This window comes from Triticum urartu, chromosome 5A (genome assembly GCF_056163025.1).
Source record: "Triticum urartu cultivar PI428250 chromosome 5A, HENAU_Tu73, whole genome shotgun sequence".
NCBI classification, from domain to species: domain Eukaryota; kingdom Viridiplantae; phylum Streptophyta; class Magnoliopsida; order Poales; family Poaceae; genus Triticum; species Triticum urartu.
In genome coordinates this window covers 140196703-140221390 of record NC_141877.1, presented here as the reverse complement: position 1 = coordinate 140221390, position 24688 = coordinate 140196703, and the positions used below count along the sequence as shown (strand labels likewise).

At 44.6% G+C, this 24688-nt stretch overlaps 3 protein-coding genes across 4 annotated transcripts; all 3 read left to right on the top strand.

Moving 5' to 3' along the window:
• Positions 1-844: 844 nt before the first annotated feature.
• LOC125508202 (conserved oligomeric Golgi complex component-related / COG complex component-like protein) lies at positions 845-5417 on the top strand. Its single transcript, XM_048672809.2, has 12 exons — positions 845-1056; positions 1173-1325; positions 2204-2352; positions 2541-2618; positions 2692-2785; positions 3020-3094; positions 3328-3624; positions 3720-3787; positions 3866-3920; positions 4122-4260; positions 4377-4561; positions 4741-5417. Exons 1-12 carry the CDS (start codon positions 904-906, stop codon positions 5146-5148), a joined length of 1854 nt encoding a protein of 617 aa, XP_048528766.1. The 5' UTR covers positions 845-903; the 3' UTR covers positions 5149-5417.
• Positions 5418-6790: 1373 nt separating this feature from the next.
• LOC125508201 (E3 ubiquitin-protein ligase MIEL1) lies at positions 6791-11396 on the top strand. 2 transcript variants are annotated; one of them, XM_048672808.2, is made up of 12 exons: positions 6794-7059; positions 7265-7352; positions 8447-8491; positions 8585-8617; positions 8711-8788; positions 8866-8909; positions 8985-9025; positions 9464-9546; positions 9619-9710; positions 9828-9897; positions 10062-10100; positions 10922-11396. In XM_048672808.2, the coding sequence occupies exons 1-12, from the start codon at positions 6965-6967 to the stop codon at positions 11078-11080; spliced, it is 867 nt and encodes a 288-aa protein (XP_048528765.1). In that variant the 5' UTR covers positions 6794-6964; the 3' UTR covers positions 11081-11396. The 2 variants fall into 2 exon arrangements, with proteins under 2 accessions (XP_048528764.1, XP_048528765.1); XM_048672807.2 differs by having other exon boundaries at positions 6791-7059; positions 9464-9710.
• Positions 11397-14091: 2695 nt separating this feature from the next.
• LOC125555769 (putative glutaredoxin-C14) lies at positions 14092-14859 on the top strand. The gene has a single exon (XM_048718624.2). The coding sequence runs from the start codon at positions 14263-14265 to the stop codon at positions 14572-14574; it is 312 nt and encodes a 103-aa protein (XP_048574581.1). The 5' UTR covers positions 14092-14262; the 3' UTR covers positions 14575-14859.
• Positions 14860-24688: the final 9829 nt, after the last annotated feature.

Genomic DNA, 24688 nt, shown 5'->3' with positions numbered 1-24688 from the left:
AATTTTTGCTGGAACCGGCTCATGTTTTTGCTGGAACTAGTGTCAAATTTTGCTGGAACCGGCTATTTCTTTGCTACAAGCGGATTTTTTTGATTTTTTGCTGCTATGGTTGTGCTGGAACTGGGCAGCGGGGATGGTCACTATGCTGGAACTGGGCAACAGGGATGCTGGAACGATCGTTAGTTTTTGCTTCTACCAGCAACATTTTTTGCTGGAACCTGCATGTTGAATTTTTTGCTAAGACGGAAGTGTTTTTGCTGTAATTGATTTTCGCCGGAACCTGTATTTTTCTTTGCTGGAACTGGCTCATGGGATTGCTTCCACCGGCGAGGTGGTGCTCGCGCTGATTTTTTTGCTGGGTGGCAAGGGCGGAGACTGTGTTCGTATTTTTTTGCTGCAACCTTTGTGTTTTTTTGCTGGAAACAACAATTGATTTTGCTGGAACCTGCCAAAACAGATTTTTTTTGCAGTTGTCCAGCGGGGCGAGCGGCCATGGCGTGTCCGCCTGCAAGCCGGCGGGCAGCCGCGGTGAGCCGACGAGCGGCGGCGGTGAGCCAGCGAGCGGCGGGGTGGGTGCTACGCGCAAACCACCGCGGAGGATATGGTGAATCTGAAGCGAGGAAGAAGGGGACGCGCGTGAGGATAGCTCGCTGAATCGTGCGGTCCTGGGGACACTAATCGTGCGGCTGCGCGGGGACCGGCCGAAACGTTTGGGCCGGTGCGCCGGCGCCTAGCGCTGCCCTTTAGAAAAACATTTAAAAATAAATTTTCCTACTATGCCACTATTTTAAAATTCTAAAATTTTGAAGGACTAAACTGAACAACTGAACAAAACCCCGAGGGTCTCAACCGCTGAATCCCCAACCTCCCTTCTCCACTCTCTCCCTCCAGATCTCGCTCGCCATGGACCTCCTCGACGCGGGCCACCGCCACTCGTCGGAACTTCCCGCCGCCGGCGCCGACATGGAAGGCGCTTCAGTGCTTCCGCTCTCCGGAGCTGCCTACCAGCCCTACGTCTCCGAGCTCCTTTCCTTCTCCATCGAGCGCCTCCACAAGGTACGCCCCCGAGATCACTCCCGCTTGCGGCGCCCCGTAAATTCCGTAGTCGTTACCATAATCGGTGGCAATAGTGATCTCGTGATGTATTGGTGGTAATGTTCGTGTCGGCGCAGGAGCCGGAGCTGCTGCGGGTGGACGGAGAGCGGGTGCGGCGGCAGATGCAGGAAGTGGCGGTGGAGAACTACGCCGCCTTTATAGCCGCCTCCGAGGCGCTCTCCTTCGTGCGGGCACAGCTCGAGGGGTTCGACAAGCACCTCGAGGCACTGGTAATGTCAGCTGATCTCAGCCCGTCGCAGCATGTACCATTTTTGTATGACCTTAGCGTCAAAAACATCTGTTGCTTTTATATGGATCAGTAAGTAGATCTCAACTTAACTAACTCTGTTGTGCGAAAATCGAACAAAGTTAGGTTGAGTGATCCGATGGATGCTGCAATTTGAGGTGGATGATCTAGGCATATAGTTAGTAGATCTCATTTTGATATTGCAACAGGAAATGTGAGGTGTAGTTTTTGCTGTGTGTTCATCTGCAAATGTGATTGTGCTGTCACTTGTGATTGCTGTGGGAATCACATTTTTCTTCTTGTTTCCATCAGTTTATTGCCTATTTATAACTGCGTGAGAATTTGTCTTGCTTGCTTTCTTACAAGTGAGTCCAATTTTAAACACGAAACAATTACCTTCAATTATTTGTTTGCCCGCAAATGTTGTTTGGCTTTCCTGTGTGGTCGAGAAATTTGATTGGCTCTTATGAACCATACATTCTAACATTCTTCTCTAAACTGTTAGCTATTTATATGCTTCTTATGTGATTGATTTTAACAGTATTAACATGACCATAATTATATGCACCGCAAGGAAAAATGATCAAGTCCACATGCATATTTGTTAATGTTATGCATCACCTTGCTCTGAAAAACCACTACCATTGTTTGTTGAACCAGTGTCTGTCACTAAATACTGCAAAATGGAAATTATGCAAGTGTTGTTCATTTCTTACTGCCAACGGTGGGAGCTAAAATTAAGTACATGTCCTTATGCAGCTTTTACTTCATCCAATAACGACTTATGTATGATTCAGGCCATGTTGGAAGTAGGAAATGAAAATATGAAATGCTTGACAATATCTTTTTTACTCTTTGCAGGTAGAGGAGATACCCAATTTAACATCTGGTTGCACCGAGTTTGTTGAGTCAGCACATCAAATTTTGGAAGAGAGGAAGCTCAATCAGACATTACTAGCCAACCACAGTACCTTGCTTGACCTGCTTGAAATCCCACAACTTATGGACACGTATGTGACATGCATTGTTAGTGTTTCCTTGGGATATTTGCTTCATATTTGAGTTGACTGATGTTGTTGATATGCCATTGGTTTTTGTTTAATTTGTATGGATTATAGACACATATTCTTGTCCTGTACTGCATAGCTTCAAATGTTGTACCGATAATGAATCCCTAACAACAAGCTGCTGCTTACAGATGCATACGGAATGGGAACTATGATGAGGCACTCGATCTAGAAGCTTCTGTTAGTAAAATTTCGAAGTTGCACCCTGAGTAAGTCGAGTAACATAATACTTTGTTGTGGTCCGTCATTAAAATCATTAACTGTTTGCTATTTCAATTGAAGTTTACTTGTCATCCAAGGATTAGCTGCTGAAGTCAAGAAGACGATACAATCACTAATTTCTCAGCTTCTCCAAAAGCTTCGATCAAATATTCAGGTGATGATGCTTGTCGACTATTTATGTCAAGCACCATTTTCATATTTTACTCTGGCCCAGATTGTTCTGTGCTGTCCTCTGTGCAGTTGAGTGCTATAAGTATATTATGTTATCATGTAGTGGTAAATGTATTTCCTTGTGTTCAATAGTATCATTTCTTGCCCACGATTGCTTGATCTGTCTAATATCTTCTGCACACTTGTATCTAAGTCTGGTCCATTTTATCGCCTACAGTTACCCGAATGCCTCCGTATTGTCGCACATTTGCGCCGGATTGGAGTGTTCAGTGAATCAGAATTACGCCTACAGGTATTCTGAATCTTCCAAGTTATTTGATAGTACCATTCTGTTTATGAGTATTTGTTTCTGGTTATCATGTCTCTTGAGTTACCAAGTATGCTTAGTTGTATGGTAGAATCTCTTTTTCTATTAATAATGCAGACATTAGTTATGACATTACACTGCTTCTTTTTTATAGGTCATAACAGGGGTTAGAATACAATTTGTTTGTCTTCGCCTCCTAACTCTGATATAAGTTCTAGTTCCTGAGATGCAGGGAAGCTTGGCTTTCTGGGATTCTTGATGATCTGGACCAAAGGAATGTATATGATTATCTGAAAGGCATGGTGTCTTGCCACAGGACACATCTATTTGATGTTGTCAATCAATACCGAGCAATATTCAATAATGATAAATCCGGAAGTGAAGAGAGTAGCGACGGTGGGCTGCTTTTCAGCTGGGCAATGCACCAAGTTAGTAATCACCTCACCACTCTTCAAGTTATGTTGCCAAATATAACAGAAGGTGGGTCCCTGTCAAACATGCTTGAAAACTGCATGGTAAGCATTTGCTTTCGTTTGAATTTCTAGCTGAGTAACAGTTGCACCAAAGGCTTGAATCTTTTGTAATGTTTTATCACTTGATCATCTTGCAGTATTGTGCGATGGGTCTCGGCTTGGTTGGACTGGATTTCCGTTGCCTGCTTCCACCAATTTTTGAAAAGTAATTGGTATTTGATTATTAAAATTTATTGTCTATGCTGGAAAGGGGTTGTATTTCCTGACATTATCTGCTTTGCAGTGCGGTTTTAAATTTATTCTCGAAGAATATGAGTACAGCGGTTGAGAATTTTCAGGTAAGCATCTATGTACTACGTGTTTGGACATGCTATTCCGTTCTTCTCTAGATAAACATAAGATGAATTCGTATTATAAGGTTGTTGACACTTTCTTCGTTCTTTCAAATTATACTCTGTAATTCCCTACACTCTTTCTCCTACAATTATTACTGTAGCACCATAAATTAACACCACTATAAAATTTTCTAATCATGCTAGGTTGTCTTGGATTCACATCGTTGGGTGCCGATGCCATCTATTGGCTTTGTCACAAATGGAGCTGTGGATGATACTTCTGATGATGTGACACCACCTTCTGTTTTGATGGAGCATCCACCTCTCGCAGTGTTTGTTAATGGTATGTTTTACTGGTAACATTTATCAGAAATTGACTTCTATTCTTCACGTGTTGGCTCTAATGGTGCTAGTGAGTATACAAGTTGACATGTCCGTATTTCATACTCTTGGATGCAGGTGTTTCGGCAGCAATGAATGAGCTAAAACCATGTGCACCATTGAGCTTGAAGCATGTCCTTGCTCAGGAGGTGGTGAAAGGATTGCAAGCAGTTTCTGACTCCCTAGTCAGATACAATGCCATGCGGATGCTGCGTGGAAATGAGTCTTCCCTTTTCCTCTCACTTTGCCAGGCATTTATTGAGGTAAGTTAAGCTTCATAAGCACCACATATGGAAGTAGGGGGGAAAAGTTTACCTCCAGAAAAGTAAAGAAAACAGGATATGCTGAAGGCCCAACACCCACCAGATCTAAATTCCAGTTCTGTGATATTTCTCTTTTGACTCAGAGAAGTCTCATATGTAAGTTCACTATCTCATCTCAGGTCGCATATCCTTATTGTGCTGCATGTTTTGGACGATGCTACCCCAACGGAGGAGTGCTGATCACAGAGTGCCCCAGCTTATTGGATGCTGTCAGCCAACTACCTATAAGATCAGGCTCTGGGATCAGCAGCATTGATCGAAAGTCGTCAGGAGGCATCGAAAGAAGGCAGTCCGGAGGCATAGAAAGAAAGCAGTCAGGAGGCATCGAGAGAAAGCAGTTGGAAGGCATCGAGAGAAGGCAGTCAGGAGGCATTGAAAGAAGACCGTCGATCGAGAGTGCTGGGACTGCGGCCTCTGAGAACGGACTTGTAACCAATGGCCCTGAGCCAGAGGTGACCAGCGACGCGGGAACCACTGCCGAACCAGCTGGTGCCGACATGCAGACCGATGCACCCGCAAACGCATAGCCTGAACCGCGTTGATGGAATCTGTCGAAGTTCTTGTTACGTTGAGCCGTTGCTGCAAGACTATGTTCATCGACAGTTTGGTTCATTATTTTTGGTCGTGGTCTTACAGTGTACACAAGAGAGCGTTGGATGTTAATCTGTACAATACACAATTGGAAATTTAGCTGTTCACCTCTAGCCCATACGTAGATGTTGTAGACCGGAGATTGTTTCGGACTGACAATAAGTTGATAATATGAAGCGAGTGCTCTATGTTGTTGTTGACTGCACATCTGGTAATGAAGGTCGAACTGGAAGCCGCCTACTTTTTTTGTTTCTGAACGGAGGGGAAAGGTTTACCTCATCCATTCATTAAGCAGAAGAGAGTTGTTTGGTTAATTAACGAAAAAGGGACTAAAACTGTTACAAACAGTTGAGTGCCACACAAGAAACCCCCCATACACCTCAAGAAAAAGGGCTTCGTCAATGTGCACCACTGCGTCATCGGTCAATGTGCACCACTGTGTCATGGGTCATTGTCCTTCCTAAACTCTGAGCAAGCGACTCCGCTTTCGCCGAAGAGGAACATCGACCCTTGGCCTACTTTCCTAGCAACCTGTTTGGAACAAACGCAATTCCGCATCTCCTTGAAGGAATGAATTTAATATACAAGCGGGAATAGTAGAATTCAACAACCAGGTGCATACACACAAACAAACAAACAAGCAAAAAAAATGAGATGGTAGTGCAAGGGAAGAGTGCAAGCGAACGGAACTCTGTCGGTTTGAAACTTGGAATTGAATGAATAAAGTAGAGCAGCCGGTGGAGGAAGAAAGGGAAGGAGGTGCGTGCGAGAAAGATGCATCTCGCCATCTTCCTCTGCTGGCGTGCGTGCGGCCCATGCCATGTGCGCACCTCATCTCTTTATCTTCCTTGACAAGTTGGCATCAAACAGACCATTAAAAAAGGTGCAGTAGGCGACTACAGGACTTGCCTAACATAACAGTGCTTTTCCACCACCTGAATTTCACTGTTCAACCCTGCACGTTTTTTGTCCACGAATTTCGTGCGGATTTTGCATCCGTAAGGGTTGAGCTGAGCATAGCTTAGATGATTACATTTTTTGTGGTGGAACCAACAGACCAGTGTTTAGCTTCCATACTTGAGATGTTTCCATTGACCAAGAGGCTCCTGTGATGACTTCGTCAAATTTATGATGTTGTGTCAGCTCAATGTCTCAGAAGTGCTCATAGGAGTAAAATGTGTATGCGTACAAATAAGTGTATATATGTGTATGTAACCATCTGTGATTGTATTGTGTTGAAAGATGTGCATTAGAAATCATCCATTTTAGAAAATGTGAAGTCAGCATCCCATCCCTACGGCAAGTCTTCAGTTGCAAGTTTATCGAGTTTAAATGTGCTTTCTGTTCATTGAGTTTTAACTTGAACTTCTGCCATTCTGAAGTTTGAATATATTTCTAGTTACATTATTCTATTCTACCCGTTACATGGAAAATCCTGAAATCCATCTCCCACAATTTCTGAGATGATGATGCGAGGGGACAGTTAGCAATTAAGGCAGTGGGTCCAACTCCCGGCTTGGCGACGGCCTTCCTCTTCCGGCTCCGGACCAATAAAACAAGAGGGAAGAAAAAGGGTTGGGGCCTAGCGGAGCGCCGGCCTCCACCTTCCTTCCTTCCTTCCCTCTTCGTATCGCGCGCCATTTTGACCCATAGGCCCCTTCCTTTACTCCTTTCTACCACTCTGCCACCGACTCCTCCCTCCCCTTCCCCTTCCCCACCACCACCCTCTCGCCGCCGACGCCGCCGCCGGGGATGGGGGGAACGCACTTCGCCGACGACGACCTCGCCCACGAGGCCACGGGCGACGGAGATGTGGGCCGCCGCGACGTGGGCAAGATGGAGCACGGGTTAGGCAGCGTCCCCTCCCCTCCCCTCCCCCCTTTTGCTGCGATTCGTCCTTCCCGGGGATCGAATTTGCTCGATTCCGCGCGATTGCCCCGTCTTTCCGTGGCGTCTGCCGCGCCCGTTGTCGCGATTTCGCTCCTTTGCTTGGTCCGATTGGTTCATTGCTTCGTCTCGCGGGACATCGTGATCCATCTCTGGTCTGCGCAGGTGCGAGCATTATCGGCGGAGATGCAAGATCGTAGCGCCCTGCTGCAAGGAGGTGTTCCCCTGCCGCCATTGCCACAACGACGCCACGGTACGCTGCTAGTAGCTATTGTTTTGCTCGCCACGGCCGCATAATTACCGTGCTCATCCATGTGGAGACCAACTAACCACGCCACGGTACGCTGCTAGTTATTGTTTTCCTCGCCACGGCCGCATAATTACCGTGCTCATCCATGTGGGAACCAACTCACCATGGCCGTGTAGTAATTAGCATCACTTACTCCATGTACAGTTTCACTGGGATGCTTAACAATTATTGGCTAATGCACTATCACCTTGTTTTGTTTGTAACAAGCGATACAAGATGTAGAGTTAGTTCGTGCTTGAGAGGGAACTAAATCCCCCATAAAGGCCCCATCGTCCGTACTCCAAACAAGTCTAACATGGCAACCTTGCAAGTTGAGTTGGTTCGTCGATATTGAATCACTATGGCTCTAAATTTTGATCTTAATTTCGTTCATTTAATCTTGGACAACTTGTTTGGTTGAAGTTATGCACGATAAGTCGTCGTGTCAGATTTCAATAACTGGTAAAATAAATCTTCAGGGTGCTGGCAAAATAAATGTATAAACATAAGTTAATGTTCTTAATAGATCAAAACTGTAAATTAGCAAAATGGGAACTTGTCAGACTCATTGAGAACAGTTGCTCTTATTGGAGTCTAAACATTTCCATTGGAAAAAACAAATAAAAGAATTAGACCAAGGGGGAAGACGCCTCCCTGACTTATTCTTAAAGTGGGGCGATTTGCTCTTCCCAGGGATCATATTTGTTCCATGTAATTGCCCCATCTTTCCGTGGCGTCTGACGCATTTCTTGGCGCGATTTCGCTCCTTTGCTTGGTCCTTTCCGTGGCACTCTTGTTGGAGTTTAAACATCTTCCCTTGAAAAAAAAGAATTAGACCAAGGGGGAGGACGTCTAACTTAAAGTGGGGCGAGTCCTCGAACCCGGGTGGGTGGGTGGGTTCACAACCATGTGTGCCCACCAAGGCACCCTGGGAGGGTTCTCTTTCCCTTTGAAAAATGGCAACTGTTAGATGTTGACAGTTTGCATAGAGCAGCTAACGAGCAACAAACTGCATTTATTGAATTTAACTAGTTTTGATGGCATTGTCTTCACTGTAGGCTTTGGGTGATCGGCATAATATATGTCGCCAGGATGTTGAAAAAGTATGCCTCGCAAGCCCTTTCTTTTTCTGTACAATCTGTAGACCTCAGCAGGTTCATAAATTCTGAATGACCGGTTGTCCTTTTCTGCTACAGGTAGTGTGTGTACTCTGTGATACTGAACAACCGGTACGACTTAAATACTAGTACAAACTTTTTTACTTTGCAATCATGTCTCGTAGGATGTCATTATGCTCAAACTAAAACTCTTGTGTTGTTCAGGTGTCACAAGTGTGTGTAAGATGTGGAGTCAATATGGGAGAATACTTCTGTGATGTATGCAAGTTTTATGATGACGACGTATGTCTCAATTTTGTTTTCTGTGTTTATGTACTTAGTGTGGTTCGTATCAGCTGATGCAGTGTCTTTTGCTACAGACAGAGAAAGGGCAGTACCATTGCCATGATTGCGGCATATGCAGGTGAGCTCTAAACACTATCTTCACTTCTATCTTATCAAGCAAAGTCTTAACCCTGTTTCTATTCAAATCAACCAGGGTTGGCGGCAAGGAAAACTACTTCCACTGTGCAAAGTGTGGTATGCTATAATCATGCTGGCTTTGTGTTAACTTTTGTTCCAGACTCATGACAATGCCATGATTGATTTGTGCCTTTGAGTAATCTACATGATGCAGTAGCATAAATACTTTTTCCTGAAACTTCCCGTTCTCCTGCTGGAACTGAAATCAACTTGTGTTCTTTTTGTAACTGCAATGGATCTTGCCTTAATAATCATGGGAAACAGCTGACGATGATCTCATGAGCCTATTTGTTTACAGTTTGTCTACTATCTAGTCCTAGTCATGTAATGTCTAGGTTATAGAAAATTTACCAATAAAGAATGTGTAAATTAAAAAGTTATCTTTGTTCACTTGTATTTAAATCTGCCGACGGTACATATGATGTGCAGGATGAATTCTAGTAATACTAATATCAATATGTTCAATTTCGTAACTATTTGTTCTGCAATAAATAGGGTCATGTTACGCTGTTGCATTGCGTGATAACCATCAGTGTGTGGAGGATTCAATGAGACAGAACTGCCCAATCTGTTATGAGGTAACATCAGGAACTTGTACTGTTCCACTTATTGGAACTATTGAGATGTTTATAGTGAAATTTTCTGTGCAGTATCTATTTGATTCATTAAAAGGAACAAGAGTTCTAAACTGTGGACACACGATGCACATGGACTGTTTCGCTGAGATGGTGGACCATAATAAGTAAATCCTTCCACTTGCGTTAACATGGAGATATATGTGTACCCAGTTATTCCTTTTTTTTAAAATCTCTCCGATGTTGCTTCTGTTGTAACTATTTATTGGCTTATGATGCTGCAGATACACTTGTCCAATATGCTCTAAGACAGCTCTTGACATGACAGTTCACTGGGGCATGTTGGATCAAGAGGTATAACGTTTATTTTCTAAATGTCAGACATGTGCATTACAACAATCACTCAACAAATATTCATTGTATTCTGACTTTGTGATGCATTGATGCTCTGGACAGCTTTTAATATTTAGATATATTTTGGAGCTTGCTTCAATAATGAGTTGCTTTTCCTTTTGTAGATTGAAGCAACAATTATGCCTCCTGTATATCGTTACAAGGTATTCTCTTGTGATTGAACTATTTAGTCCAATCAGACATAACTTACATTGCCAAACTGGTTTGTGCTAGTGCACGAGCCAATGTTATGTTGCTCATTGATATATACTACATTCAAAACCATCTTCACTAGCCATACTTTCAGAATCACCCGGAAACCATTTTCTGCCACTTATTTTATTGACAAATTAGCTTTCTCACAGAAAATGAGCATCGAATGGTGGAAGTTCCATTATAGGGCTCATTCGGTTTGGAGGATTTCATGATGTAGGAATTAGAACTAGTATAGGAATTTTATAGCATGGCACTTGCCATCCTAAGGATTTGACTCGCCTCGTTCCTACGCGTAAAATGAGCTTTGAGTGGATGTGTAATTTCCTCCAAAAACAGAGGAAATGAATAGTATTCCTACGATATTTCTGTACACATTTCCTACAAACCGAATGCATCTATAGGAAATTTTCCTCTGGAATCCTTGTTCCTATGTGTTTCCTATGAAAATCCTCCAAACCGAATAGGCCCATATTGTGTTTTTGATCTATCTGAACCTTTGAAGATATGAGACGACCATTGTCATGCCAACTGTCACACATTAGTCATATAGTCCCTCCGTTCCTAAATATAAGATGTTTTAGATAATTTCAATGTAGACTACTATGCGGATTGAAATTGGTGAACATACACATCAAAATGGGTTTAGATACATGTGAATCAGAAAAATGCTAAAACATCTTATATTTAGGAACAGAGGGAGTATTTTTGTGTGGATCTAGTAGCTGAGTCAGGCTAACAGTGGTTTTTGCCCTTGTGCTAAAATTTCCAGGTTTGGGTTCTTTGCAATGACTGCAACAAAGTCTCAGAAGTGGACTTCCACGTGATTGGCCATAAGTGCAGCCATTGCAACTCATACAACACTAGATCGACGTCGCGGCCTGCAGATTTATCAGGAAGCAGTTCTCCGTCGACAACAGACTCATCTTAAGACAACCTCCTGTAGAGAATACATCATACTGGTGTATCACCTGGTCTGTGCAACCAATGCCAGAACCATACACATAGAAGAAGCATTGTTTCGCGGCATTGCCCGTCTAGTGTCAGCCCCATCCCTGGGCCTTTGCCGCTTTACCATTCTACCAAGATTCAATTCATCTCTTGAATCGTCAGCTACTAGTGTATTTGCTGCGAACAGCGTTGCTTGATTACTTGGAAGTCTGTCTTAAATCTGTAATACAGCACCATTACTCTGTACCACCGTGGATGAAGCCCAGCATATGCTATATTCCCCAGGAGTTGAATTCTGAGCTGCTGTAATCCATGGGAATTGTGTGTACGCTGCTGTTGTCAGGTCCCTGATTGTGTTATTCTCACAATTTGAGAGAAGTTTATTAGATTTTTACACCAAACCTTTTGAGCCTGCTGTGTTGAGGTTTGGTTTTCATCATTATTCTAGTATGCATCCTGATATCCTGTATTCCTTTTCCATGCTTGTCATTTTCCAGCCTCCGTGACAACAAAAGCCATGCATCGCTCTCCTTGGGTTGGAATTTCAAGGAGAAAATCATGCAAAATAGGATTCTCTCAAGGCGAAGGTGAAGATGAAAGGATGGCGATTCATTTGAGTGATGATAGACACAGCTATTACCAGTAGGCGTCAGTTTCTGTCCATGTCCAAAACTGGAATCTAAATCCTTAAAAACTGGGTAGAATGTCGTTCAAGGATGAAGGATAGAATGTGATATGTTAGGATCTGATGAGACTGCACACTTACTACACACGGATGATATTGGTTGTTCTTAGGGTTCCAGGTAATCAACAAGCTAGCTAGGCTTATCAAACAATAATAAAGAGCCAAGGAATAAGATCCTCTTAGGTGTTGGCACCTCAAGGCTGGCATATGTGCATCAGCAATGTACAGTAGCTAGGTTAGGTCTTCGTGATCCACATGTCAATTTGGCAAAGAATAAGAATCGAGTACTCCCTCCGTTTGAAAATAACTGACGTGGTTTTACTTCAAATTTGAACCGTTCGGAAATAACTGACGTGGTTTTACAGTACTGTTCAAATGTACTACTAGGCGCTTCCACACCTCTCCAGTAGCATTTCAGAAGTATTTGCTGCATCTCTGGCATATTCAGTTGTAGATAAAATGTAGCGGTGCTCTTTCTGTCAGCGTGCTACACATGTATACTTGAGAATTTATCCTTTTTCGGCAATGTCGGGTAATGTGCTAGATTGATCTGAAGAGCTGCACTACACATTCTTCTTGCAGGAGCCAAGGCTAGCCCTTGAGAGGGTGAGGAGCCAAGAATTGATGAAGAACCATAAGATCCTTGAGGAGCTAGCTATGGAGATTGCCACTACATAACACTAGCCTTTTCTTTCCAGGTGAAGAGCATCAAGGCAAATCTAGAGGATAAAGGATATCTCTATCAAGACATATATTCCATTCTTAAGTGCCCGGATGTTTGCGTCATGCGTTAAAACTGCAGATTTTGTTTTTTTGAAAAAAACACCCTGGTAATATATATCTGACTTTATGTAGATGCTTGTACCACCATACATGTAGCAACTGTGTGGTGCCACATGCAGCACCTCTCTCTCCCTCTCTCCGTACTTTCCTTGCTTCGGCAGAGCTTTGTAGGAGGACCGATTCGGTGAGGATGTCAAAGAAAAAGCAAGGATGGCACCGTCGTCGGTATCGCGGCGCCTCATATCTGATACGGCCAGGCCGATGACGGTGATGGGCGTTTCTCAAAGCCCAAGCAGCTAAATCTTGAGAGAAAAAGCAGGCAAGTTGGACATATTCTGTGCTTGCAGATAAGGCAGTGTGAGTGATGAGAGATTGAGAGCTCTGTCGACGATGCTATTCTCTGAACCTGTGGCGACTCATCGCCGGTTAACCAGAAACAAGGCTTGCCTGAGGTTTCCTTACAAGCAAAGTATTGGCCGTACCATATCGGCATTCCGCGTCATTGTTGATACGGTTCTTGTTGTCGCACATCATCGACACGTTTTCACCATTGCAAGCTTCTGTTCATCTATACTTTCGTGAAACTGACAGGAGCACTGCCTTTCAATTAAGTAGAAACGAGTCCCTGAAAAAAGGGCAATTAAGTAGAAAAGAGTGACCTAGGTTGTTAAGTAAAAATCTTTTTTTAGTGCTCTTTGTTAAGTAAAATGTAAAAACCGACAAGGACCAAGTTGTTCATCTGTTTGTAAACACATGAATTGCTTTTCTGCTTTCCTTTTTGAAAACTCAAACGAGGAGAGAAATCTTGAAAAAAGGGGGGGAAATCTGCCTTGGAATTTCGTACTGAAATTTCATCCCATTGGCTTGGGCGTTTTGAGATAGTATGCATGAGGACAATATCGATGATGAGATTCATATTCCGACCTTCTTACTTTCCGGATTTCTACTCGATGCACTGATAGTATGCATGAGCCAATTATAAGATTGATCACCCCTTCTAAGTCTTAATTAGTTCTCCTGATGATTAAGTAGTTGCCTGCATGTAGTACGTGCAAGCTTAAAAACAGCCAATAGATAGATCGATTTCAAAAGCAGGACCTCTCCATAGGCATATATACGAGATTCCCTCTAGCTAGGTCAACACTTACAAAATTGATCGGATTATTCTAGTCGCGTGTTTGGCTCCATGTTGATCAGAACCAACACGGTTCCACGCGTGCATTATCTAATCTGATCTCCTCTTGGGTACCAACCAATATGCTTTTGCACAAACCAATGGCGCCAATGCCAGGCATGCTATGCTAGCTAGGAGCTTTCATTTATTTTTTCTAGGGAAATCCAAATTGCTCTTTGTGCAATGTTAAAGATGGCTGCTAGATCACACTGGTCTGTTCCAAACACTTCCTGATCTTACTTGCACTGGATATTCCAACCTATGCATGCATGAAGGACACCCTAGCTAGTGCATAGAAAGAAACACTTCCCTTTTGTAGCTCTATAAAAGGAAGCCACCCCTCTGCTAGCAAACCATCCAGATTTCCTCTTTGGCACAACACAAGGCAGCAACAACTAGCTAGAGCTACTCAAAGGCTCCATCACATTTCAAAGTCCTCTTTAAACTTCAAAGCAAAGCAGGCTTAGAGATCCGTGCAAGCACACACATAACCCATTAGAAGAACTTATTTAGAAGGCAGATGGATCGCGTGATGAAGCTGGCGTCGGAGAGAGCGGTGGTGATCTTCACCCTGAGCTCCTGCTGCATGTGCCACACCGTGGCGCGGCTCTTCTGCGACCTGGGTGTCAATGCACTGGTGCACGAGCTAGACCAAGACCCCAGGGGAAAGGAGATGGAGAGAGCTCTCCTCAAGATGCTCGGAAAAGGCCCGTCTGTTCCAGTGGTGTTCATCGGCGGGAAGCTTGTCGGCGGGACAAACAGGGTCATGTCCATGCATCTCAGCGGCGAGCTAGTCCCAATGCTGAGGAATGCAGGTGCCCTCTGGCTATAGAGGAATGCAGGTGCCACTTGGGAAAATAAAATTTTGTCGAAGAGTGTGAACTGTGAAGTACGTATATGTATTTTCTTAGAATAACCTAACTAATGGCCTAGTTAGCGTCGATCGAACAGGTTTTTTCAATCCTGTTCCGGCAATAGCAAGGCTTATAGCTCGCTAGGAGCGAGTTTTACGTACGGGTGATGTTCGTGTTGTAATCCCAGTGCTATTTGTGCACTCAGGTGTACAATCATCGTTTTCAAAGAGCTAGTTGATAAATATAAACAGTTCATTATCAAATGATGCGTGCACATCTTCAATCTACAAATTTTGCAGTTGCATTGCATATTGATCATAGTAGTTTACTATCGTCTCCTGTTTGTTATTTATAATTATTTTCCATCACATATACTACATCGGCACCTTCCCTGATCTGCCAGTGGTGGACTAGTGGTCCAGCTGCTGTTCGGAGGCTGGCTGACGGCTTGGTCGGCGATGCAGCATCATCAACGGCGGCGACGCGAATAGGTATGTGGTGGAGCGGGAATTCTACGGCTTTGGCTTGCCACGTCTAGGCGCCATCGGCCTCTACTACAATGTCTCTGTGGCACGTGTATGCGTACGACGTGTTGAACATCCCGTGATGACGTTCGGCTCTTCGTTGTTGTGGAAATCTTATATAACTAAGTAGGTGATCTCCACTAATTTAATTTATTTATCTTAACATACAAGCATGCCACATCAACATACGTCTATACATGAAAAAATGTCCACCTTAACATGCATCATGCATGGGAAAAGTTTCACCTCAGCATGCAACCATGCATGAAAAACTATTATGCTACTTATACTCAATAAATATTTTACATGATACAATAAATAAATACAATCAGTTATGTGTATTTTCAGATTTATTTCTCATAGTACTAGCCAATATGTTTCACATTCCAAACTTATTGAAATATATTGCAACGAATTTCCACAACAACGCATGGGGTATCATCTAGTATTTAGAACATATGTTTCCGTTGTAAAGGGTCTAGAGCCCATATCCAACCTCTGATGGTTTCACCACGCCCCACCTCTAATACAAAAATAGAACCACGGTACTGTCATCAACATCAGTAGCATCGGTTGCTCCGACGGTGATGGCGTTATCTCGAATAATAGTACTTCGACTCCAATCCCGTCTCGGTGGCACTTGGTGCAGTGTTACCTACGAGCTTTGGTGTTTCTATCACCATTGTTCTTAGCGGACAACGGATTGATTATTCATGTTGTTTGTCGGCGCGGCTCCATGGCATCATCAGAGAAAACATTGTTTTCTTCAATAGCTCCTTCTTTTGAATCCATGCGAACAAGGTTGTCTGCCAAGTCTAACAATACTAGCATGGTTGCCAGCCAAGGCCGGGGTTATACCTCAGCGCAATTTCCAATCTTCATCTTACGTGTCGGTCTACCATTATGGCAATTCAATGAGGTTTGGTCCTCAACAATCTTTTATAAACTTTATTTACTGCATTTCTCGATGTTGCCCATGGTAGGCAAGACTTATAGTGGGCTTCAGCAGATTTTTGAGGCATATAGTCGAAGCTCAAATCTCCCCTTGGTTTATAATTGTTTTTTGCTCTTGACTGTGGATTTTTTGTACCCCCATACCAGTATCCTCTGTCTATACCATTCAGCTGGTGTCAAGATCCGTGCTATCCTTACAAAGTAACTTCTCTTTTTTTTTTCCAAAGAGGAGAACAATTGACCTTGAAACTTTGCAAATCAACTACACATAGGTGCCACTCATTATATAAAATATTTAGGATTTTTTGACGATACATAACTTTGTTAAATTCAAATTTCAAATAAATTATATCATTTAAAAAATTTATCTTGCGCCAAAAAAATCCAAAAACTTTTGTACACATGATAGTACCTGTGTGATATTTATCTGCAAAGTTTCAAGCTGAAATGTTCTTTTATTTGGAAGAAACAAAAAAGAAAAGTTTTTGTGCATGAATTTTGATGCGAGGATGGACGGTGAGAATAGAGAGTACATTAGTTTGAGGGTACAACTAGAACTTTCCCTTTGTTCTTGCGGGTTTAGCTACCCCATTATCTGGTTATATCCGACATGCTATTGATCCAATATATGCTAGACTCGATTTTAAATAAAGAGGCCATGCATGCATAAACTTTACGTCTATGGCTTAGGATAATGCTATCAAGTGAAGTTGATGTCATGTATGTACGATAGATTGCAGTCGACCGATCTCGGATCGCGGCATCTTATGCAGTGCACATATACTCTAAGCTGTCGACCAGGTGAGATAAGCGCGGCGAGCACCGGCCTGGAAGCTACAGAAAGAGATCGATGCCCTCTCTATGGCTACTTGCATTGGCGACTAGCTACTTTAATTATCTTTTCCATCTGCACGCATCAGAAGCTTTAGCTAACATATTCCAAAACCACAAAAGGGAATGCATGAATTGATAAGATCCAGAACGGTTTCTAGGCATTGCCAACGGCGTGGACAATTGGGTGCCATACTGTGAGCATATATGATAGCTCACTTTTTATATAATTTATTTACTTTTATTTTTATTTTATGGTATTCTCTTGTTTTGTGGAATCAAATCGATTTGTATTGTATAATGAAAAACTATCCTGTAAGAATATATTGATAGTGATGCGGCATGCATAATATTGTACACGTGTTGTAGGGTAGACGGTATGAAGAAAACACCCCTGCGTCGCTCTCACAAGGCGACTCAGGTGGCTCTCTAACCTAGCCGCCGCCACCCCATCCACCACCCCTTCTTCCCCATGCCGCCGCCACAGGACGTCGTCGGGTGAAGCCCGTGTGACCGACAACGGCATAGGGGCGTTGCTTGGGCTTAGGTGGCATGAGGCAGGGGATGCTCGCTGGCGTGACAAGTGGCCCTGTAATGAACAAAGGTGCTAGATGGGTAATAGACGGACGCATGGAGCTTCGTGGTGTTGTCTAGGGTGCTCGCTGCCGGTGGGTCGGGGCATCCATGCCGCCCATTTATGACACCAATGACTCCCGCGTGGCCGTGCCGACAATGTAACACCCTCGATGCGACTATAGCTCCCACGGGTCGAGGCACGACTTAGAGACATAATCACATTGAAGGCATATGTCGCAAGTTAGGCAATCTTCACAACATCCCATGTAATATAATAATGAAAGGGGAGATAACATAGTTGGCTTACACTCGCCACGTCAATCAAGTACATAAATAACATTACATCATCCAAACACTCAAGGCCCGACTACGGCGCCAAAATAAAAGATAACCCAACAAGCGACACGGTCCCAATCACCCCCAACTGGGCATCACTACTGATCATCGGGAAAAGAAACATAGTAACATTGAGAGTCTTCGTCGAACTCCCACTTGAGCTCATACGCGTCTCCTGGAGCGGAATCATCAGGCCCTGCATCTGGTGTAATAGTAATCTGTGAGCCACAGGGACTCAGCAATCTCGCACCCTCGCGATCAAGACTATTTAAGCTTATCGGTATGGCAAGGTAATATATATGTGGAGCTGCAGCAAGCGACTAGCAAATATGGTGGCTAACTTATTCGCAAAAGAGAGCGAGAAGAGGAGGCAAAGCACGAGCGAGAAACTAGAGAACAACCTGCGCAAACATTACTCCAACACCGTGTCCACTTCCCGGACTCCGCCGAGAAGAGGCCATCACGGTAACACACTCGGTTGATTCATTTTAATTAAATTAAGGTTCAAGTTATCTACAACCGGACATTAACAAATTCCCATCTGCCCATAACCGCGGGCACGGCTTTCGAAAGTTCAATCCCTGCAGGGGAGTCCCAACTTAGCCCATGACAAGCTCTCACGGTCAACGAAGGAATAGACCTCCTCCCAAGACGTTCCGATCAGACTCGGTATCTCGGTAATTCAAGACACTTCGACAGGTTAAAACAAGACCAGCAACACCGCCCGAATGTGCCGACAAATCCCGATAGGAGCTGCACATATCTCGTTCTCAGGGCACACTCAGATGAGCCAGACGTCGGGTAGGCTAGCCCAGAGTTGCCCCTGGTAGCCCCGGACATCGCTCGGTTGGACTAACACTCAGAGGAGCACTGGCCCGGGGGGGGGGGGGTTAAAATAAGATGACCCTTGAGTCTGCAGAACCCAAGGGAAAGAAAAGGGCTAGGTGGCGAATGGTAGAACCAAGGTTGGGCATTGCTGGAAAAGCTTTAATCAAGGCGAAAAATCAAGGGGTTCCCATTATAACCCAACCACGTAAGGTACGGAAAATCCGGAAACATAACACCGATATGACGGAAACTAGGGCGGCAAGAGTGGAACAAAACACTAGGCGAGAGGCCGAGCCTTCCACCCTTTACCAAGTATATAGGTGCTTTAAGATAACATAGCAATATAATGATATCCCAACAAGTAAATAAAAGATGTTCCAACAAGGAACGCCTTCAAACTTCACCTGTAACTAGCAACGCTATAAGAGGGGCTGAGCAAAGCGGTAACATAGCCAATCAACGGTTTGCTAGGACATGGTGGTTAGAGGTTTGACATGGCAATTTGGGAGGCTTGCAAGCAAGTGGTAGGCATCGTAGCAATGGCATAGCAAAAGAGCGAGCAAACTAGCATAGCAAAGATAGTAGTGATTTCGAGGGTATGATCATCTTGCTTGCACAGTTGTCAGAGTTGACTGGATCCTCGAAAGCAAACTCAACGGGATCCTCGTTAGCAAACTCGTCTCCTGGCTCTACCCAAACAAGACAAACAAGCAACAAGGATACAATCAAACACGTGCAAACTCAAACAACGCAATGCAAAGATGGTATGCTATGCGGGATGCGATGCGGGATGTGAAATACAAGATATGACAGGAAATGCATGAACCTGGCCTCAACTTGGGAATCCAAGTGTGCCACTGGAAAGATGAGATGAAATCGCTTGAAAACGATATAAAGAACGCCGGAATCGGAGTTACGGTTTGGAAATGGCAAGTGAAACAAAAATGACTTCGGTCTGCGATTTACAGCAAGTAGCCATCTAAATGCAATGAGATGAACATGCTACAACACCCAAACATGACAACAAAATACATGGCAGGGATGCACACAAGATGCTTAACAAAAGTCTAGCACTGAGCTACGGCCAATTCATCCATTAACAGGTTCAAACAAACATGGCAAAAATGCATATGACAAACAGATCTCAGACTTAGTGAAATTAACACTTGTCTGGAATTTCAGATCAGGTAGCCCTCTTCGGAGCAACAAAACTACATGCTACAGGACCCGAACATGGCAAAGTAAAGCATGACATGGGGCTACTCAAATAGCTTAACAAAATTCCTTTAGTGACCTTGAGCCAAAAGTGATCAGAAAATACAATTGCAAGCATGTGAACATAGCAAAAACATAATCAGTTTTCAAACTTAGTGAAAAACTGGTACATGCTGAAATATAACTCAAGTAGGCATGTTACAAGCTCGATGCACTCACTACGGTGCAAGTCATGACAAGACAAGCATACACTCATCAAGAAGGCACAAAATGCAAGCTAGACATGGCAAGAACAATAGCATAGCATGCACAGATCAACTACAACATCATCGGCAAAATTGCAAACAAGTTGACAATCTGCCCAGATTCACGAAGTAGCAAAAGTAGAGCTCGATTGACTCAAGCTAGAGTGCTCCATAATTGCAAACAAAGACATGGATGGATAGAGCACTACAATAATAACAAAACATCCTTACTGATCATCCTCAAAAGAGGCACGGATCACTAGGAAACAACATGAACATATGGCAACATGAGTTAAACAGTTACAAGACTTAGTGAAATGCTAAGTCCCTGAAAACAAAATTAGTAAGTGCACCACTTTGCAAGCTTGCACAAGTCACCACACACATCACAAAAATATATGGGTTGCACCTCTGGAAAGATGACAAAACCCTTAACAAATCACATGTAGAGCATCAGGGAATATCATGCACACATTAATCATGGCAAAAATGACAAAAACCTAAATGTAGGAGCAGATCTGACAATTATCTCAAGTAGCCCTCTTCTAATAGCATTTCGGGCATCAAGATGAACTCAAATGAAAATGATGCCATGGAATGAAATGATGTACTCTCTGAGATGAACATTTTGATATGCTATATGCATGAATCGGAGCTACGGATGCAAAGTTACGGAGCCGCGAACATGAGCACATGGATCGGAATTTCTGGGACTTAGACGAAAATGACCTAGGGTTTATTGTACATCCCGAACCGGATCTGGATCGCGGCACTGTTCACCGGCGGCGCGGAAGCCGAGGACGGACATCGACAAAGAGGAAGCAGCCGGCGGGGCGAGGTCGCCGGACGGCGAGGGGCGAGGCGGGGCCGAGGCGGCGGAGCGGCGCAGGGAGGAGCGGCGATGGTGCGGCGACCCCGGGCGGCGAGGCGAGGCGGCGGAGCCGGCCGGCGACGGGCGGCTGAGCCCGGCCGAGCGAGGCGGCGGTGGAGCGGGGCGGCGCCAGCGGCCGGAGATGGAGGAGATGGCGGCGCGGGTGGCGAGGCGGCTCGGCCCGGAACGGCGGCGGGGAGGGCCGGAGATGGGCTCCCGGGCCTGGCGGCGGGGTCGGTGGGCGCAGCCAACGGGGCGGCGACATGTGGCGGCGGCGGGGAGGACCGGACGTGTCCGTCGGTGGCGAGATGTGTCCGGTGCGTGCGAAGACGAATGGATCTAGGGTTTCGGAGGGGAAGGAGAAGGAGATCCAGATTTTAGGGAGGGGGTATATATATAGGCATAGAGGGAGCTAGGAGAGTCCAAATGAGGTGCGGTTTTCGGCCACGCGATCGTGATCGAACGATCTAGATGATGGAGCAGAGTTAGGTGGGTTTTGGGCCAAATTGGAGGGGTGTTGGGCTGCAACACACACGAGGCCTTTTCGGTCCCTCGGTTAACCGTTGGAGTATCAAACGAAGTCCAAATGATACGAAAATTGACAGGCGGTCTACCAGTAGTAAACCAAGGCCGCTTGGCAAGTCTCGGTCCAATCCGGAAATGTTTAATCCCCACACACGAAAGAAAGCTAGAAATGACCACCGGAGGAGAACGAAGCGCCGAAATGCAAAACAGACAACGGGGAAAATGCTCGAATGCAAGAGACGAACACGTATGCAAAAGCAATGCACATGATGACATGATATGAGATGCATGACAAGGATAACAACACACGGAGACAAAGAACCGAACCCGAAGAAATAAAATAACTTAACGCCGGAAATGGCAAGAGTTGGAGTACAAATTGGGAAAGTTACATCCGGGGTGTTACAACACTCCACCACTACGAAAGGATCTCGTCCCGAGATCTAGGACTGAAAGAACGCCGGGTACTCAGAACGGAGGTGATCCTCCCGTTCCCAGGTAGCTTCACGGTCGGAATGGTGTGACCACTTGACTTTGAGAAATTTGATTGACTTGTTGCGAGTCTTGCATTCAGTCTCTTCAAGAATAGCAACTGGGTGCTCACGATAAGAGAGATCTTCTTGGAGCTCAATGTCCTCGAAGTTGACGGTGCGGTCAGGAGTCTTGAAGCACTTTCGGAGCTGAGAGACATGGAACACGTCATGAACATTTGCAAAGTTTGAAGGAAGCTCGAGTTGATAGGCGAGGTCGCCTCTCTTGCTGACAATCTTGAAAGGTCCCACGTATCTGGGGGCAAGCTTCCCTTTGATACCGAAGCGACGAGTACCTTTCATAGGAGAGACACGGAGGTAAACATGATCTCCGATCTCGAAAGCCAAATCACGGTGCTTACTATCATAGTAGCTCTTCTGGCGGGATTGGGCTGCTTTGAGGTTATCACGAATGACTTTGCACATTTCCTCTGCCTCTGTGATTAAGTCATTACCCAAAAGCTGACGTTCCCCGATTTCAGACCAGTTGAGAGGGGTATGGCACTTCCTACCATACAGAATTTTAAATGGTGCTTTGCCCGAACTTGCTTGAAAACTGTTGTTGTAGAAGAATTCAGCATAAGGAAGACAATCCTCCCACTTCATGCCGAAGGAGATCACACAAGCCCTGAGCATATCTTCAAGAATCTGGTTGACACGCTCGACTTGACCGCTAGTTTGAGGATGGAAAGCTGTGCTGAAGCGGATGTTGGTGCCCATGGCCTTCTGAAAAGAATCCCAAAACTTGGATGTAAAGATGCTGCCACGGTCTGAAGAGATCACTTGAGGAATACCGTGCAGAGAGACAATACGAGAGGTATAAAGTTCCGCCAATTGAGCTGCAGTGATCGACTCTTTGATAGGCAGAAAGTGAGCCACTTTGGTGAGTTTGTCGATGACAACGAATATAGCATCATTGCCACGCTTGGACTTTGGAAACCCAGTCACGAAGTCCATTTTGATGTGGTCAAACTTCCATTCTGGAATGGCAAGAGGTTGGAGGAGACCTGCTGGCCTTTGGTGTTCTACCTTCACTCTTCTGCAGACATCACATTCATTCACGAATTGAGCAATCTCGCGCTTCATTCGAGTCCACCAATAAGCTTGCTTAAGGTCCTGATACATCTTCGTGCTCCCAGGATGGATGGAGAGGAGAGAATTGTGAGCCTCGTTCAAGATCACTTTACGGAGGTCACCTTTGGGTACCACAATACGATCCTCGAAGAAGAGAGTATCCTTATCATCAAGGCGGTAGCACTTGTACTTGGGTTGACTCTTGGCAATCCCAATCTTCATCTTTTTCACCATAGCATCAAGAAGCTGGGCTTGGCAAATCTGGTCTTCCAAGGTAGGAGAGACTAGAAGGTTGGCGAGGAAACCTTGAGGAACAACTTGCAGATTAAGTTTACGGAAAGCTTCACAAAGCTCGGGTTGATAAGGCTTGAGAATCAGACTGTTGCAATAAGCTTTCCTGCTCAATGCGTCAGCAATCACATTAGCCTTGCCTGGAGTATACTCGATACTTGGATTATACTCTTGAATCATTTCGACCCATCGAGTTTGCCTGAGGTTGAGATTAGGCTGAGTGAAGATGTACTTGAGACTCTTGTGATCAGTGAAAATGTCCACTTTTCTTCCCAATAGAAGATGTCTCCAAGTCAAAAGAGCATGCACAACTGCCGCCAACTCGAGATCATGAGTGGGGTAGTTCTTCTCATTAGGCTTCAACTGGCGAGAGGTATAAGCAACAACTTTCTTCTCTTGCATCAATACTGCGCCAAGACCTTGGAGAGAGGCATCACAAAAGACCTCGTACGGCTTGGATTCATCAGGCGGAGTCAGAACTGGAGCAGTGATCAATTTCTCTTTCAAAGTGTTGAAAGCAATGTCACACTCCGGAGACCAAACGTACTTGACGTGCTTCTGGAGAAGATTAGAGAGAGGCTTCGCGATCTTAGAAAAGTTTTCAACGAATCTCCGGCAATAGCTTACGAGACCGAGAAAACTGCAGAGTTGCTTCACGTTCTGAGGAGGTTTCCAATTCACAATTGCAGACACCTTCTCAGGATTTATGGCAATGCCCTTGGCAGAGATGATATGACCAAGATAAAGAACCTCATCGAGCCAAAATTCACACTTGGAGAACTTGGCGTAGAACTGATGTTCTCTGAGCTTATCGAGAACCAAACGCAAGTGCTTGGCATGATCTTCCTTGTTCTTGGAGAAAACCAGAATGTCGTCGAGATAGACCAAAACGAAGTCATTGGTGTAGGCATTGAAGATGAAGTTCATCATGCGAGAGAACGTCGGAGGAGCGTTGACGAGGCCAAAAGACATGACAGTGTATTCATATGAACCAAAGCTTGTCCTGAAAGCCGTCTTGGGAATATTTTGCTCACGGATTCGAATATGATGATAACCCATACAGAGATCAAGCTTGGAGAATACTTGGGCACCTTTGAGTTGTTCGAATAGCTCGTTGATGTTGGGAAGTGGGTATTTGTTCTTGATGGTCTTCTTGTTCACTGGACGGTAATCAACACAAAGTCGGTCCGTTCCATCCTTCTTCTTTACAAAAAGAACACCACAACCCCACGGAGAAGAACTAGGCCGGATGAGACCCATTTTCTCTTGAATATCGAGTTGCTTCTTCAGCT